This window comes from Culex pipiens, chromosome 3, assembly GCF_016801865.2.
Source record: "Culex pipiens pallens isolate TS chromosome 3, TS_CPP_V2, whole genome shotgun sequence".
In the NCBI taxonomy this organism is placed as follows: Eukaryota; Metazoa; Arthropoda; class Insecta; order Diptera; family Culicidae; genus Culex; species Culex pipiens.
The window spans coordinates 144033361-144049943 of record NC_068939.1 but is presented as its reverse complement, the minus strand read 5'-3'; the positions used below and the strand labels follow the sequence as shown (position 1 = coordinate 144049943).

The 16583-nt window shown below is 37.9% G+C and overlaps 1 protein-coding gene across 1 annotated transcript; it reads right to left on the bottom strand.

Annotated features, from left to right (window-relative positions):
• Nucleotides 1-7925: 7925 nt before the first annotated feature.
• On the bottom strand, nt 7926-14767 carry LOC120415914 (gustatory receptor for sugar taste 64a-like). The gene is made up of 7 exons (XM_039577560.1): nt 14664-14767; nt 14198-14587; nt 13971-14140; nt 13617-13906; nt 13390-13552; nt 8230-8319; nt 7926-8127 (listed from the first exon to the last, which is right to left on the bottom strand). The coding sequence occupies exons 1-7, from the start codon at nt 14755-14757 to the stop codon at nt 8002-8004; spliced, it is 1323 nt and encodes a 440-aa protein (XP_039433494.1). The 5' UTR covers nt 14758-14767; the 3' UTR covers nt 7926-8001.
• Nucleotides 14768-16583: the final 1816 nt, after the last annotated feature.

The following is a 16583-nucleotide window of genomic DNA, read 5'->3' as shown; positions in this document are numbered from 1 at the left end:
ACTTTTCGAATCTACATTGACCCAGAAGGGTCATTTTTGCCTTCCTCACTTTACTGAGGAAAGGCTATAAAATCACTCGAAAAAAAAGAATCAAATTCTGAGCAAATGTCTGTGTGTGTGGTGGGATGTTGATCAAAAAATTGTCACTCGATTATCTCGACATTGGCTGAACCGATTTTGTCCGTTTTGGCGTCATTCGATCCGTCTTGGGGTCCCATAAGTCGCTATTAAAAACTATGCAGTTTAGTTAAGTACTTCAAAAGTTATGCTAAAAAACGATTTTAACAAAAGTCCGGAAGATTGTAAAAAGGGTGGTTTTTCTAAGAAAACCCGTCATTCTATACATTTTCAGAAAGGTATGTAAAAGAACTTTACAACGCGTCCAAGACATTGGAGATCTGACAAATCTATCAAAAGTTATAAGCACTTAAGTGTTATTTACGCACTTTTTCGAGGCCGGATCTCAGATGTTTTGATGAAAATGCTGTTCGGATCTCTCATGCGACCTATCGTTGGATAGGTATTCAAAAGACCTTTCTAACGCGTCCAAAACATTGAAGATCTGACAACCCTATCAAAAGTTATAAGCACTTAAGTGTTATTTACGCACTTTTTGCATTTTGGATAGCACTCTTTAAATGTGAGGAAGGCGCCAACCACCTAAGGGTGGATTAAGTAACGTTTTTCATTTAGAACAAAATTTTTCATTTTAAAATTTCGTGTTTTTTCTAACGTTACAGGGTTATTTTTTAGAGTGTAACAATGTTCTACAAAGTTGTAGAGCAGACTATTACAAAAATTTTGACACAAGGGGTTTGCTTATAAACAACACAAGGAGCGGCCGTGGCTGACTGGTTACGGTGTTCGCTTTGTAAGCGAATGGTCCTGGGTTCGATTCCCATCTGCTCCCATCGAGAAAGTATAGGAAGTTTAAATCTTGAAACTCTGAACATGTACGAAAAATCAAAGTCGCTCGAGTCGGGGTTCGATCCCCCGTCCTTTGGATTGGTAAGCAAAAATGCTAACCACTAGGCCATCGCGACTTGGTGAGCTATGACTGGAATTAGGAATACTGTTACCACCATCAACTATATACGCGCTGGGTCCTTGTCCATTTGACAAGGGTTCGGAAGTTCTAAATAACGTTTGAATCCGATTGGTCCAAACGTTCTTCAGGGCGGGGCTTGTCGACAAAGCTGAAGTACCTCGCGCTCGGCTAGCCAGCGTAGAAATGGGTCACCGAAGCTCGGCAGAGCTAACACCTTCCAAATGCCTATGCGAGTTATTTGCATGTATAGAATGTAGATCTAAAAATACATGGAAACAACTCAATTTGTAAGAAGCGACCGCGTGGTCCCGTTTGGTTGGTTGCACACACACACACACACAAGGGGTTTGCTTATAAACAACACGAGTTATCGCGATTTTAAGAAAAAAAGTTTTGAAAAAGTTACTTTTTGCATTTCTTTTAGTTTCGTCGTCCGTGTCTGTCGCGGGTGACGATATGAACGGCCATGATCGATGACGACCAACTTTTTCAACACTTTTTTTTCGTAAAATCGCGATAACTCGTGATTTTTATAAGCAACCCCCTTATGTTTATACATCAAAATTTTTGTAATTGTCTGCTCTACAACTTTGTAGAACATTGTTACACTCTAAAAAATAACCCTGCAAAGTTAGAAAAAACACGAAATTTTAAAATGAAAAAAAAAATGTTCTAAATGAAAAAATGACCCTTCTGGGTCAATGTAGATTCGAAAAGTACATTAAATTTCCCATAAAATGACATGTTTCAAAAAATTTTACAGTCGAGTAACGGAAAATGGGAGAATTTTAAAAACTTTTTTAATGTTTTTTCGATGAAAAATACGTTATTTCGGAATTCTGAGTACGCCATCAAATCGAGCGTCTTATTTTACATAAAAATTCCTTTGACACCAAATTTCTATCTCATCACCGTTTGAGGCTGCAAATTATTGAAAAACACCTCTTTTTCCGCGTGTTCAAAAATTGAAGGGGTCGTACCGCCCCTCCGTAACGAGATATCAAAAACGGACCTCGGATTCGTGATCAGGGACAAAAGTTACCCCTTAGGACAAAGTTTCACGCAAATCGAAGAGGGGTCGGGGCAACTGCTGTGTGAGTTGGTGGAGAATTACCCTATTAAGAAATAACGAGAGGTGTATCGTTTTTTGACCCATACTCACCCCCACCGACGGTACTGTACTTGCAATGAAATAATTATTTATATGTAAATTATTGAGAAAATGAGAATAGCTCGAACCGTTTGAAGATTAAAGATTGGATTCTATTTTCATGGATACGTTATGCTAGAACAATTCGAAAATTAAAAAAAAGATCATCCTAACAACATAATTGAGACACTTGATCGTTAACATCAATTTGAAAATTCGAGTCTTTGTTTCCAACAAATACAAGGCCAGTGTCAGCATGGTTGATAAATAGTCACTAGGGTGACAATGAAAAAAAAAAACGACATCAGAGATACCCTTTGAGTCGATTCCTTAGGCAAAACCAAGTTAGTGTTCACGAAAGATTCTCACACTTGAAATGATCCGACTCATTAAACGCAACTTTTCGGTGAAATTTTGAAATTTTTGCATTTCTCATACATTTTTGAGATTTTTCCCATACAAACTTCAACGATTAATAGCGACCCTTTACCCTTAACCGATTAGGCTCAAAATTTCAAAACAGTTACTTATGTTTGCTTAAATAATCGAGCCAACGGGTATTTCTTAAGATTTTCCAAAAAAAATCATTTTTTCTTGTCACCCTAATAGTCACCTTTTGAGGCTGCACTCGTTCAATCCATCATTGGCGGTTGTTTCAAATTAACACATTTGCTCATTTGCCAAACCTGTAGCTTATGGTAATCAAAGTGTGAAATGCTCAATAGGGGGCACAGCTTTCGTGATTTGATGGTTGACTTTTTGGTCCTGGTTTGTTTACTGCTGTTGCAAGCTTTTTAACTATAATACATTAATATTGTTTTGATGAGCTTTTAATTAACCAAAAACTGCTTCAAATTGACAAAAAATGCACGAGATCTCTACCATTGAACAATATTTATTTAGTTATGACATTTAGGAATCCATTTTGCCTTCCTCACTGAGGTAAGGCTATAATCCTGCTCTAAAATTGAACTTTTTATTTTTTCATATACACTGAACTTGTTTTTTTTTCTGTTCGCAAATCCTTCCACCCTGCCTGGAACATGTTTACGCTTGATGGCTGTGGGGTCAGTGATTAGATGATTATTGATGAAGTTCAAAGCCCATCAGAGAGCGAAGTTTCGGTGAGCCCGCGGCGAGATGATGACGATATACCAAATGTGGAATCTGAGTGGTAAATAGCTAGTCGATCGATCGTGGATCCCCGAGCGCGCTCGAGACGGGTGAGCTTTTGGGGCTGATTAGGACAAATTTTGTATTCCACGGAGACCTTGACTCGTTATGAATGGCTTAGTTACAAAATGAGTGCACAGGAACAGATTTGCTGGTTTATTTAGACAATATTGAAAAGTGAGGTTCAATCTACGCTAAATTTAGTAAGGTAATTACACCCGAGCTTAAGCAAATCATTATTTGGAAACCAACAAGTTGAGGGTAATTAACGCTACCGGAAAAGTCAATATTGGTGTAGCATTCTTCATTAAAAGTTTCAAATTTAAATGATCAATAAGGCAGTGTTGACGAAAAGGTCGCGAGCTTTGCATTTTTAAGCGCTATCCATGAACATGGGGTCCGTAAAAACATGTTTATGAATTGTTAAATATATACGTTGTCTCAATTACTTATTTGAGACCACTGTTACATTTATTTGCCATGAGATTGCATCTTTTTGTAGAATGTATAGCTGTTATTTAAACATATTGAGTTAGAGGATTGGGCGTTTTAACTTTGTATTTGGTCTATACTTTTTAATACACCATGCAACACTGGTTTGTGCCTTAAAAGCTTTTGTGGTGCATATAAACCAAAGCATTTCGAGATTTTTGATTTTGTACTTTTGTTATTCGAATGAAATAATGTGTACGCATTTCAAAGGAAGCCATTTTGCATAATTAGTTATTCCATACCTGGCTCTCTACAATTTTACGAGATGGACATACAAAGTGGGCATGTGAATCTGACATCTGTACCTTGAGAAGGGGTTTTGTGATCGATTTTGACTGTTCAGAAAAAACGTTACTTAATCCACCTTTAGGTGGTTGGTGCCTTCCTCATATTCATAAAGTCAATACATTCAGTAAAAATAGCAACATTCCCCCTTAACATGTTTAACAAATCAACTTTATTACTCATTTCTTTTGATATGGTTCGCAGACCATCAATATTTCTGGCTCATCGACAAGGTCTGATAAAAAAACCTATCCATCGATAGTTCGCATGGAAGATTCAGACAATATTTTTATCACAATATCTGAAATCAAACCTCTAAAAAGTGTATAAATAACACTTAAGTGCCAATAACTTTTAATAGGGTTGTCAGATCCTTGATGTTTTAGGCTCATTTGAAAGGTCTTTCGATTATCTAACTAACGATGGGTCGCATGATGGACCCGGACATCATTTTTACTGAAATATCTGAGATCCGGCCTCCAAAAAGTGTATAAATAACACTTAAGTGTCAATAACTTTTGATAGGATTGTCAGATCCTTGATGTTTTAGGCTCATTTGAAAGGTCTTTCGATTATCTAACTAACGATGGGTCGCATGATGGACCCGGACATCATTTTCATTGAAATATCTGAGATCCGGCCTCCAAAAAGTGTATAAATAACACTTAAGTGCTAATAACTTTTGATAGGGTTATCAGATCTTCAATGTTTTGGGCTCATTGGAAAGGTCTTTTTAATACCTTTCTGAAAATGTATAACATGACAGGGTTTCTTACAAAAACCACCCTTTTTACAATCTTCCGGACATATGCCAAAATTTTTAGCATAACTTTTGAAGTACTTTACTAAACTTCATAATTTTCAATAGGGACTTATGGGACCCCAAGACGAATCGAATGAGACCAAAACGGTCCAAATCGGTTAAGCCAGTGCTGAGATAATCGAGTGCATATTTTTTGGTGCACAGACCCACATCCCTACACACACACACACACACAGACATTTGCTCAGAATTTGATTCTGAGTCGATAGGTATACGTGAAGGTGGGTCTACGAGGTCAAATTAAGAAGTTCATTTTTCGAGTGATTTTATAGCCTTTCCTCAGTAAGGTGAGGAAGGCAAAAATAGGCTCACGCAAAGAAAATCGCGTTTTTTTTTATCTGAAAGTATTCAAATTCAAATTTTAAACATCATTTTCAGAAGTAATTCTAAATTTGGAAATGAAAATGTTATAATATATAACCTTATTAAGTTGAAGTTTTTCGAAAAATGTTTTTTTTTTTGCAATTTAAAAATTCTTTACCGAGAAAAAAATATTTACAATACGCTGAGAAATTTTCCGGTAACTTTTTTCACTTTGTTGATCGGACTGCTGGTTTTTTTCTGTTATAGATCCTTAAAGTTGGAATTTTGTGAAATCTGAGTTTTGCCTTCCTCACCTTACTGAGGAAAGGCTATAAAATCACTCGAAAACTGAACTTCTCAATTAGACCTTTTAGACCCACCTTCATGTATACCTATCGACTCAGAATCGAATTCTAAGCAAATGTCTGTGTGTGTGTGTGTGTGTGTGTGTAGGGATGTGGGTCTGTGCACCAAAAAATATGCACTCGATTATCTCAGCACTGGCTTAACCGATTTGGACCGTTTTGGTCTCATTCGATTCGTCTTGGGGTCCCATAAGTCCCTATTGAAAATTATGAAGTTTAGTAAAGTACTTCAAAAGTTATGCTAAAAAAAAACAATTTGGCTAAAGTCCGGAAGATTGTAAAAAGGGTGGTTTTTGTAAGAAACCCCAGCATGTTATACATTTTTAGAAAGGTATTTAAAAGACCTTTCCAACGCGATCAATACACTGAAGATCTGACAACCCTATCAAAAGTTATTAGCAATTAAGTGTTATTTATGCACTTTTTGGAAGCCGGATCTCAGATATCACGATGAAAACGTTGTCCGGATCTATCATGCAACCCGTCGTAATCAAAAGACCTTTCCAACGCGTCCAAAACATTGAAGATCTGACAACCCTATCAAAAGTTATAAGCACTTAAGAGTTATTTATACACTTTTTGGAGGCTAGTTCTCAGATATTTAGATGAAAACGTATTCCAAATATATCATGCGACATATCTTTGGATAGGAAATTTAAAGACCTTCCCACGAGCGTGTCTATTTTGGATAGCATTACCCTTTGAATGAGAGGAAGGCACCAACCACCTAAGGGTGGATTAAGTAAGGTTTTTCTCAGTGTCATCGGTTAGGTCGTTAGCTCAGTCCAGGTATAGGATTCGTATCCCTGGGTCCTGTCTCGGTGGAGTCGCTGGTAGGCAGTTGGACTCACAATCCAAAGGTCGTCAGTTCGAATCCCGGGGTGGATGGAAGCTTAGGTTTAAAAAGAGGTTGGCAATTGCCTCAACAATCAAGCCTTCGGACACCTAGTTTCGAGTAGACATCTCGCAATCGAGAACGCCAAGGCAATGCTGTAGAGCGAATAATTTGATTTGCTTTAATTTGCTGGATCCATGAATAACAAATCAAAGCATGGGATATCAGCACTTGCTTCGATTCATGGGCTGAACATCCGTTCCGGATCCGATGAGCAAAAGTTCCACGAAATTGATAGAATGACTCGAAATTCAGCATGGCAGCGAATTTCCCCGAAATTCATTGCTCAATCCAGGCGGATGCCGTTCGTTGCTCTTGTCACGATATCAGCAAACTTCTTCGAAAAACGTTCCGCGATTGTATCCACCTGGTTAGCTTCTTTGTATTTATAACAACAATAAGAGTTGCCTATCTATCTCTCGCTCGCTCGCTCTCGCTTCACTGTTTAAATTGTGATGTATTAATCCCGGTCAAAAGTCACCTCCCATGCCTGCCTGGTCATAGTTGACCCCCCGATGGGACGGTTCGGCAGCAGAAATATTAACCCACATTTCGTTGGAGGTTGCAGTTACTAACTTTGTATTATATTACTAAACTGATGTGACTAGTTTACACATTTTTATTTGTGAACCGTCAATCGGCGTGACTTTAGTTTTTTATTTTTCAAAACTGACTATAATTTGGTAATTTAAAATTTGTTCTTTTCATAAGAATTGATATTTCAAAGCATAACTAGAAAAAAGATCAATGGCATAGACTCAAAGTCACCCAATTCCACAATAATTGGTGAGTGTGATGTAGCACATGTGCAACAATGCTGTTAGGGTCTTCTGCTTGATAGGAATGCAAATCTCCCGCCCAAGCACGAGCGGCGACGAGCAAGGTGCGTGCATCGACCAGACATCGAAGAGACAGGTCGAACCGGCGGACTTCACTAAGGTCACCACCGCCACTACTGCTGACTGTTGGCGTTGCCAAACACCAAAAGTTAAAACCTGATGTGCGTGTGTGTCATTTCTCTCTATCCATCGGATCCATCTTTTTATAAAACCGGTATTTTTGCCTTTGAAGTGCAGAGATATTTTTTTAGTTCATCATCATCTCATCACTATTGCCACCGCCGTTGTTGTGAGCAGAAGGTTGAATTGAGTCTTGCACATATTTAACCTACTAAAATAAAGTAACAACAATGAAAACATTCAGGACGAACATTCACACAGACACACACATACATGCATATTTAAATATTTTATTCTGATGAACGCATATTCGGAAGGATGCGCTATCCCTTCATGGTGGGATTTTGTTTCGTGAGATTTTAAAATTTACAGTTTTGTTTTATTTAGTATTTCCAATTTTATTTGTTCAGCTTAATTTTTTTTTGTCTTGCCTTGGAAAATTCCTACCCCACCATATTGGATGAAACGTTTTTTTTTATTTTTTTTTATTGAACAACATCAATCAAAATCAATGCGACGGCAGCCACTGCCTCTCGATGTCGAACATCGAGCAGGGCGGGATGTACCCCTTGCCTTCGGATTCCCTGTCGAACTTGAGCATCACCAGCTCGTACGTCACAATCGTTCCCGCCATCTGGTGGCCGCCGAATTTTCCGGAAGGTGCGTGCGTGCCGATTTGAAGAGGTAAAATGGTTGAAGGGGAGTTATCTCAAAGTGTGTGTGTGTTTGTACTCACCGAAAACAGCAGCTGACGGGTAATGTGGAAAAACCCCATTCCGGAAAGTGCGACTGTTTCGCTTTTCAGCTGGGTGGAAAAGCGGTCCAGCTGGCGGAAGTTTTCGTGGCAGGATTACGCAACAATGGGTGTACGGGAATGCCAGAAGAAGAAGAAGAAAAAAAGGATAAAGGAGAGCGCTTTAGGGCAAAAGTTTGGTTATTTCGTGTGAATTTGAGCTTTTTTGCATTATGTATGCCGGCGGCTTCAAATTTTGTAGATTTCTTCCTTTAATAGCCCTATTACGCAAATGGAACTGCGATACTTTTGTTTGAATGGAAATCCTTTTTGGATATCGCATTTCTAGCTCTAAACTGTTTATTGGTTCACCATTTAGATATTAGGCACATCCGTGGAACTCTGAACAAATTTCTGCTCAAAAAGTGTGACGAGAAATCAGTTCATTAGTGTTCTACGATAAATTTGTCCTGGATGATTTCTCAGCACACTACGATCTCATAAAAGAAAATGTATACCAGTTAGACTGACATTCATGGCAACGAATCAAAACAAACAAGCTCATCACGATTTGCACCTTTTTATCAACTAAAAATTGAGTGAAAATGTGTTTCCGTTAAACTAACCATCCCACGCAATGTTAAGCGTTTTGCGTTTTGCGTCTTCCATAAACAACCATCTTAACAAGAGTACAGATTGAAACTTGGCCTGGTGACATCAACAAAGACAACAGAAGTGATCACTTGGAGGCACATTTAAAATTGCTTCATTGAACCACTTGTTTTCAAATAACTACCGTACCTTTCAAGCGTAATGATTATTTCAGTTCAACTTATGTCTTCTTTGTACAAGATTCATAAAAATCCAACTATCCCCAACCACCGGAAAATAATCCATTCTGATAGAACTTTTCCAGTTTTCGATCAAGTTTCATTTTTCATCAGATTTTTTTTATGGAAATCCGTTTCTTTTAGGACGCAATGGAATATGAACGAAAATGGTTCCTGAAGATGGACGGAAATTTGTAAACATTAGAAAATTGTTTTTTTTTTACATGGCCAGCTACGATGTTGTTTTCTTTTATGTGTATAACAGTTTATTCCAGTTTCTATCAGTCAAGGGGTTCTAAAGTTGTGTTTCGAGTTATTTGCTCAGGCTGGAGAAAAAATCGTGCTGTTGATCAACCCCTCGGTTAAAACTATTATAAAATCTGTTATAAAAGTTGGAGCTCTCCACCGCTAGAGGCTGCACTGTATAAATCCCTCTTTTTGAATCTCAAGTTCTACCGATGTGTATTAGGTTTTGTTTTTTACAGGTTATTACTCGATATCACCAGATATCCTCAACATCGTGCTATGTTGTCACACGTCATAGTGGGTGTTCTACAATAACCTAACGCTTAGGGGAGAGTGGGGAGAATTGATCCCCTTTTTTGTATCGCACATAACTCTGTCAATTTTTCATAAAACTATAAACTTTTTGCATGAATTGAAAGCTTAAACATTCAACTATGTTTTGCTGATAATGGTATTTCATCAGATGAACTCTCCGCATCATGCCAAGCGTTTAAAAAAAATATTTTAAACTGGCATTTTCAAAACGTTAGGGGTAACTTGATCCCCCTTTCAACATTTTGAAGAAACCTTTTAAAAGCAAATGTTTCTTAATCATCTAAACTTTTAATTTTGTATAAGTAACAGCTATTTCATATAAAACCTATACGTTTGTGTTCAAAATATAACAAGTTTAGTATTTAAAATATTTAAAAACTTAAAATATTCTTTTTTAAACCAAAATTGAGCATGTTTATAAAAGCTGGTAATTTTTGTTTACAAAACTTTTGAAAAATTGTTCAAACTGCAGTAAGTTATGTACAACTATACTAAAGGAAACTATGTACGAATCCCCAGCCCAATTAATTAATCTTGATGTTGATTCCAGTGACTGTAAAAATGCAAGGCTCAAGTCTCCCTAAACGCACTTTTTTAAATAATTGGTTGTAAAAATAGCATGACAAAACATTTAACGTTAAATGCGTAAGGGCTTCTTAGTTGATAAGTTTATCAAACAATTCATGCATAAAAAAGTTTTTTTTTGAATAAATTTTTAGTGTATTCTATACATATAGCATAGCATAGCATTGGTGTCTACCCGTAGCTGCTAAATCGTTATTGACCAGGACCCCCAAACATTGCTCCGTGGACCACAGATGAAAAGTAGGATCCAATCATCACCCCTTCGCAATTTTCAAAGGTCCCTATCGTGCTGATCAATACCGACGCCGGCCACGACCGGTGGTAAGACACGGGGAAGTGGATGGGAATGTTAGCCGATACTTGAGTGATGGGACCGCCAAATCGACTGCGTCTCCGACAAAGTATCACATGAGTTTTGAGGGGTTAGTAAGATGGGTATGAGGTCAGGATTCACTGTGGTAGGTGATGCGACCATGAGCAATTTGTTTATGGGTTGAAATTTTAAAAATCTTAGGCAGCCGGCTGCGGAAAGATACCTATCTAGGGATTTAAATATAGTATTAATTCGACCGCGATTCTCCAGAAATTCTCCGTCGGCGTGCCTTCCGATCAACGGTGATGTAGGAAGGGCTTCATTCATTAAAATTATTTTATATCATAAGCCTTAAAACATATCCGTCGACGTGCCTTCCGATCCTCGATGATATGGAAAGGACTTAATCCAGCAATACGACTTGCTTGTCTCAAAAAACAAAAATCGGATCGTTTCTATCGAAAACTATATAAAGAGAACAAAAATAAAATTCATCGGCCAACGAACGTGCGAACAAAAAATAAATGAAAAAAGAAGAAGAAGAAATCCAATCACCCCATGTACACAAAAAGCGACACAAAAGAGACGGAAAATAACACGAAAAAACAGGACTGCGCGTCCACACAGGCACCGCACTACTGATGCCATTGTTTAATTATAATGACCAATCACCCCATGCACTCGAACAGCGACACAAAAGAGATGGAAAATAACACGAAAAAACAGGACTGCGCGTCCCCACAAGCACCGCACTACTGATCAATTTTTAGTGTATTCTATACATATTAAAATAAAGTAAAAAGATTTCTTGGAGGTTTTTTGCAGCACTTTTTAGAAAAATATGTGTAACTAAATTTAAACATTTTTTAATTTTTTTCTCTGTTTTTTACAATGAGTTTAAGTCAATTTCGCACAACTTTCTAGAACCAAGCTAATTGTTTTACCCACATGCTGACGAGATACATGCTTGGGATCAAGTGTCCCCGGGGATCAAGTCTCCCTACCCTACATTTGGATTTTCCCTTGTACCACTCTTCGCGTACCATTTTTTTGTTGTGTGACCCAAGATTACTCTGAAAGATTTGTGAAGGCTATATTCGAGTTCAACGATCCCAAATTAGTTAAAATCGAGTAGTCGGTTTCACATTGTAATTATTTTTCGTTGGTTTTCAGATCCAGTCGCCATATTGAACGCCATCTTGAATATCTCGGTTTCCTTTGAGAATCAGTGGATACAACCACCATCAAAAAACTAACCTGTTACACGGTGCCTTAATTCAATAAAAATGTTTAATTTTAGGAAATATATTTTTGCTCTTATTTTCCTAAAAAGGTGAGAAAAAATTCTAAAGTTAAATTTGGCATTGGAAGAATAGTGTCTATACATGTCTATATCTGAAGTAGGTCAGTTGAGAAATTCGACAAAACATGCTTTTTGCAATTCCGTCTCGAAACAACACTTACTTTTCCTATCATTCTCGAGTGACGAAACGGTCTAGTTTTCTTAACTAAAAAATACAGAATTGAAATGTACTACCTTTCGATACAAGAGATGAAAAGTTGAACTTTTGAGCGCAGAAATGGGTGCTGGAAAGTTGAACTTTTTAGAAGTTGTATGATAACTTGTTGCATAAAATACAATTTTGTAATCTTGTTTATCGGACCGGTATTATCTGAGCTAGTACTATGAACAAAAAATCAATGACCAACGATGATTTTTTCCGAGTATTTTCAATTTGATGTTATTTTACTTTTCAATCTTGGGTATAGTACAGACTTTTGAGACTATTTCTAACGTCAAAAAATGTACTCAAATCTTTGGAGCAAATTATAAAAAGGCAAAAACTCGGCTTATAATTCAAAAGAGCCAAATTTTACTATTTAACCCATTTCAAACAGTGAACGTATGAATGTAACTCATTATGGCCTTTGGGTTCTTTTTAAATACAGTCCAAAAATCAATGTATTTTCTAATCTAATCTAATCTAACACAAACGCAGCCAGTCCGATGAAAGCATGCTGGAAAGTCTTGTGATTAGATTACGCCCCAAGTACTTTTCTTGTCATTATTAATAATTGCAGTACATTCGAGAACACCCGAAAATGTATTACAAAAATTAAAGCGGCCAGCCCTACTACGTTGTGTTTACCGCAGAGAGGATTCTGAGAACGGATCACATTTCAAAGAATCTACAGGGGAGGAAGGATGCGTGGACATACCGTACCAAACGCTCCGATTTATCATTGCATTGGTGTTTTGTAGGGTGTGTCTAGTGTGCGGTCATATAAAAATTATAATAAAAATATAACTTATAATAATAAAATATAATGTAATTGGAAAGTCCTCAACAAATTCCTTGACGATGCTACTCTTTCGATTTGAGTCTTTCCTCTCTCTTTACTCTTTGAAGGGATCTGGCTTTTCCGAGCCAGACAGGAGCCCAACCCATCACCTTCCGCTTACAAAGCGAAACCCGTAACCTCACGGCCACAGTAGTAAAGTTGAAAAAAATCGCTTCTGGAAACATTCGCTGCCTAAACCAATATCTTTGCTCAGATCACGAACAACTCATTATTACTTTCACAATGATCAATAATGCACAAATTTTTACAATAATTTTTTCATCGTGTTAATATTGTTTCCTATTTTTTCGGCAAATGAACACACGGAGCGCGTCGTCCAAAAATCAATGTATTTTCCGGAACAAAAAATAAAGATAGTTTAGCGACGTCCGAGGACTAGTTCCCACAGTAACAAAATCAAAATGTTAGTTCGCAGATCAGCGAAATACAATAACGTCGAGTTACCAACCTCTCAATCATATCACAGTTTGCGCGGAAAATCAAATCAAACTCGCCAACTCGGTCGCTTACCTCAACGCACCAGCCAGTGTTGGGAATTTTGGACACGATATCCAGCGGCTTCTTGGCGGCCTCGTGGATGCGGGCCGCACACAGGAACATCGTAACCGTTCTGACGATGAGGAAAAACAGCGAGTAGCCGTAGTACAAGTCGTTCATCACGTGGGGATGCTTCCTGGCAAAGTTAGAAATGTTTTTTAATATATTCATATTAAGGGGTGTGTTGTGCTCTGCCGTACTGTGAAATCACGTTCAGTGTTTGCAGGCAGATAAAGTACAAATTGGTGGCGCAAGACACCAGCATGAGCCAGGACATGGTCCGGTCGACCTTGGCGAGCAGCTCGCAAAGGGCCACGTAATGGATCCGGACGCGGATCCAGAAAGGTTCGTTCGGGACCAGGACTCCTCCGGCGGCCAGCGTTTCCAGGTACGCGTTGATCTGGTTGAACCGAGACGCAATTGCCACGCTGAGCAGGATGATGAAAATGTCCATGTAATTCCAGGAGAGCGTTAAGGCGAAGGAAACATACTGAGAAAAAGAACGTAATAAGTTGCATAGTTTTGCGGTGCCATGAACATCAATGTCACGTTACCAAAAAGAAAACAGCAGATGCTGTACTGTATGGGAAATGTATATAAATATTGGAAAATTTCCGCAAAGCAAAGTGGCGAAATGCATCCGTAATGTTATGTTGCCAACCGCAATTGATTGCCTCAAAACGGTGGTCGTTTGCTAAATTGACGATTGATAGCAAATGTTCGGCTAGAATCCAATAACGCAGTTAATTTACAACCACATAATTCCATTTCGCAATCCTACCAACGGCACCGAGCAGCAACATTCCGGCAACTATTCGAATCTTCCGCTTCATCGTCCACCAGGACTCCACCCGATACGTCTCTTCGAGGAAAATCCTCTCCACATGGGCCCACTTGACGGCAACCTGGTTCCAGCTGGTCGCCATTTTCAAAAACAGGACACTTATGGTACCACAGTCAATGTAGAACACCAACCCGTTTATATTCTTGGCATTCGCGCCAACCTGCCGTAACCGCAGAAATTCAGCAACGGCGTTGACCAGAGCGGCCCCAAAGATCACCAGATTCAACACTACGCGCACCGAAATCCATTCCAGATGAACCTTGCACGGATTGCGGTTGAAAATTCCCGTTACCGGAAACATTCCGAATATTTGTCCGATGATGAGAACTGCAAAATGATTTATCAAAATGTATTTGCATAATTAGCTTACAGCACTCCCTCCCACGACTAGCGCAATAATTACACGGACGAACGGCTTCGTGGTAGGTGTCGTGCAATGACCACGGGAAGTTTTCCACCGGAGGTTGCTCCTTCAGCGCTTTGTCCGACGCGACCATGCTGACGCAGCTTGCTCGCCGGAATGAGGTCATCGGGTGCAAGGTGAACATAATTGAAATCAGTGGCGGGGTTTCCACTGCAATGTTTGTGTTATGGTGAAAGAACACGGAAATTAACACTACTTTTTCAGGCTTTTTTTTCAATACTAGATTTTTATCTTATTAAAGCTTACACAACAATTTCCAAAATGTTTTTTTATTTGATTTTTATCGAAAATTGCATTGCTGAAATTTTCATACAACTTTTAGGCAAATTTCCATGCAATAAAAAGCTATGAAAATAGTAAAAAAAATCTGTATCTTGAGGACGGATTTTGTGATCTTTTAAGTGCCGTCGGTTATTTTTAGAAAATGTCGTAAAAATTTATAATTTATTATCAGATGTTAAATAAGAAATTAGTTTTAAAGAAGAGAAATCCTAAAAATATTTCTATAAAGTTTGATTTTCAAAACCACCTTAATCGTGAACCAACCTAACTTTCAACCAAACTAAAACTTGCCCCTTTCAATAAAAAAAAACTCAATCCACCATTCGGTGGTCGGTGCCTTCCTCACATTTATAAAGTGATTTAACTTTTAAGTTGTGCTAATCCAGGTTTACATTGTTTACGGCCTTCAGCTTATTGAGTCGACTCGGTCCAAACCAGGTTCCAGCACCGAAAAGGACCTGATAAAAATACATTTATGAATAAAAAAAACTTGATAATTTTGAACAGGGTCTTATTGGACCCCAAAGCGGTCATAAAAAGGCAAAGCCGGCCAGAATCGTATCAGCCAGTTTTGAGAGATGCGTGTGGAAAGAAAATCAGAAAATGATTCTGAGTCGATATGTAGGGGAGAGTGGGGAGACTTGATCCCCTTTTTTTGTGTCGCGCATAATTCTGTCAATTTCTCACAAAACTATGATCTTTTTGCATGAATTGAAAGCTTAAACATTCAACTATGTTTGGCTGATAAGGGTATTTAATCAGATAAACTCTTCGAATCATGCCAAGCGTTTTAAAAAAATATTTTAAACCGGCATTTTCAAAATGTTGGGGGTAACTTGATCCCCCTTTCAACATTTTGAAGAAATCTTAAGCAAAATGTTTCTTATTCATCCAAACTTTTAATTTTCTATAAGTTACAGCAATTTCACATTAAACCTGTACGTTTGTGTTCAAAATATAACAAGTTTAGCATGCAAAATATTTAAAAACATAAAATTTTCTTTTTTAGACCAAAATTGAGCATGTTTACAAAAGATGGTAATTTTTGTTTACAAAACTTTTGAAAAATGGTTCAATTTGCAGTAAGTTATATAAAACTATACTAAAGAAAACTATGTACGAAAACCCAGCCCAATTATTTAATCTTGAGGCTGATTCCAGTGACTGTAAAAATTCAGGGATCAAGTCTCACTAAACGCACTTTTTTAAACAATTGATTGTAAAAATAGTATGACGATAAATTTAAAGTCAAATGCGTAAGGGTTTTGGAGTTGATATGTTTATCAAACAATTCATGTATAAAAAATATTTTTTTGAATAATTTTTAAGAGCGAGTTTTTCACCGATGTGAAACAGGTCGTATCGAGGTGCTCCGATTTGGATGAAACTTTCAGGGTTTGTTTGTCTATACATGAGATGAACTCATGCCAAATATGAGCCCTCTACGACAAAGGGAAGTGGGGTAAAACGGGCATTGAAGTTTGAGGTCCAAAAAACATGAAAAATCTTAAAATTGCTCGCATTTCCGTAAAACTTCATCAATTCCAACTCTCTTAGATGCATTCGAATGGTCTTTTGAAGCCCTTCAAAATGTGCTATAGACATCCAGGATTGGTT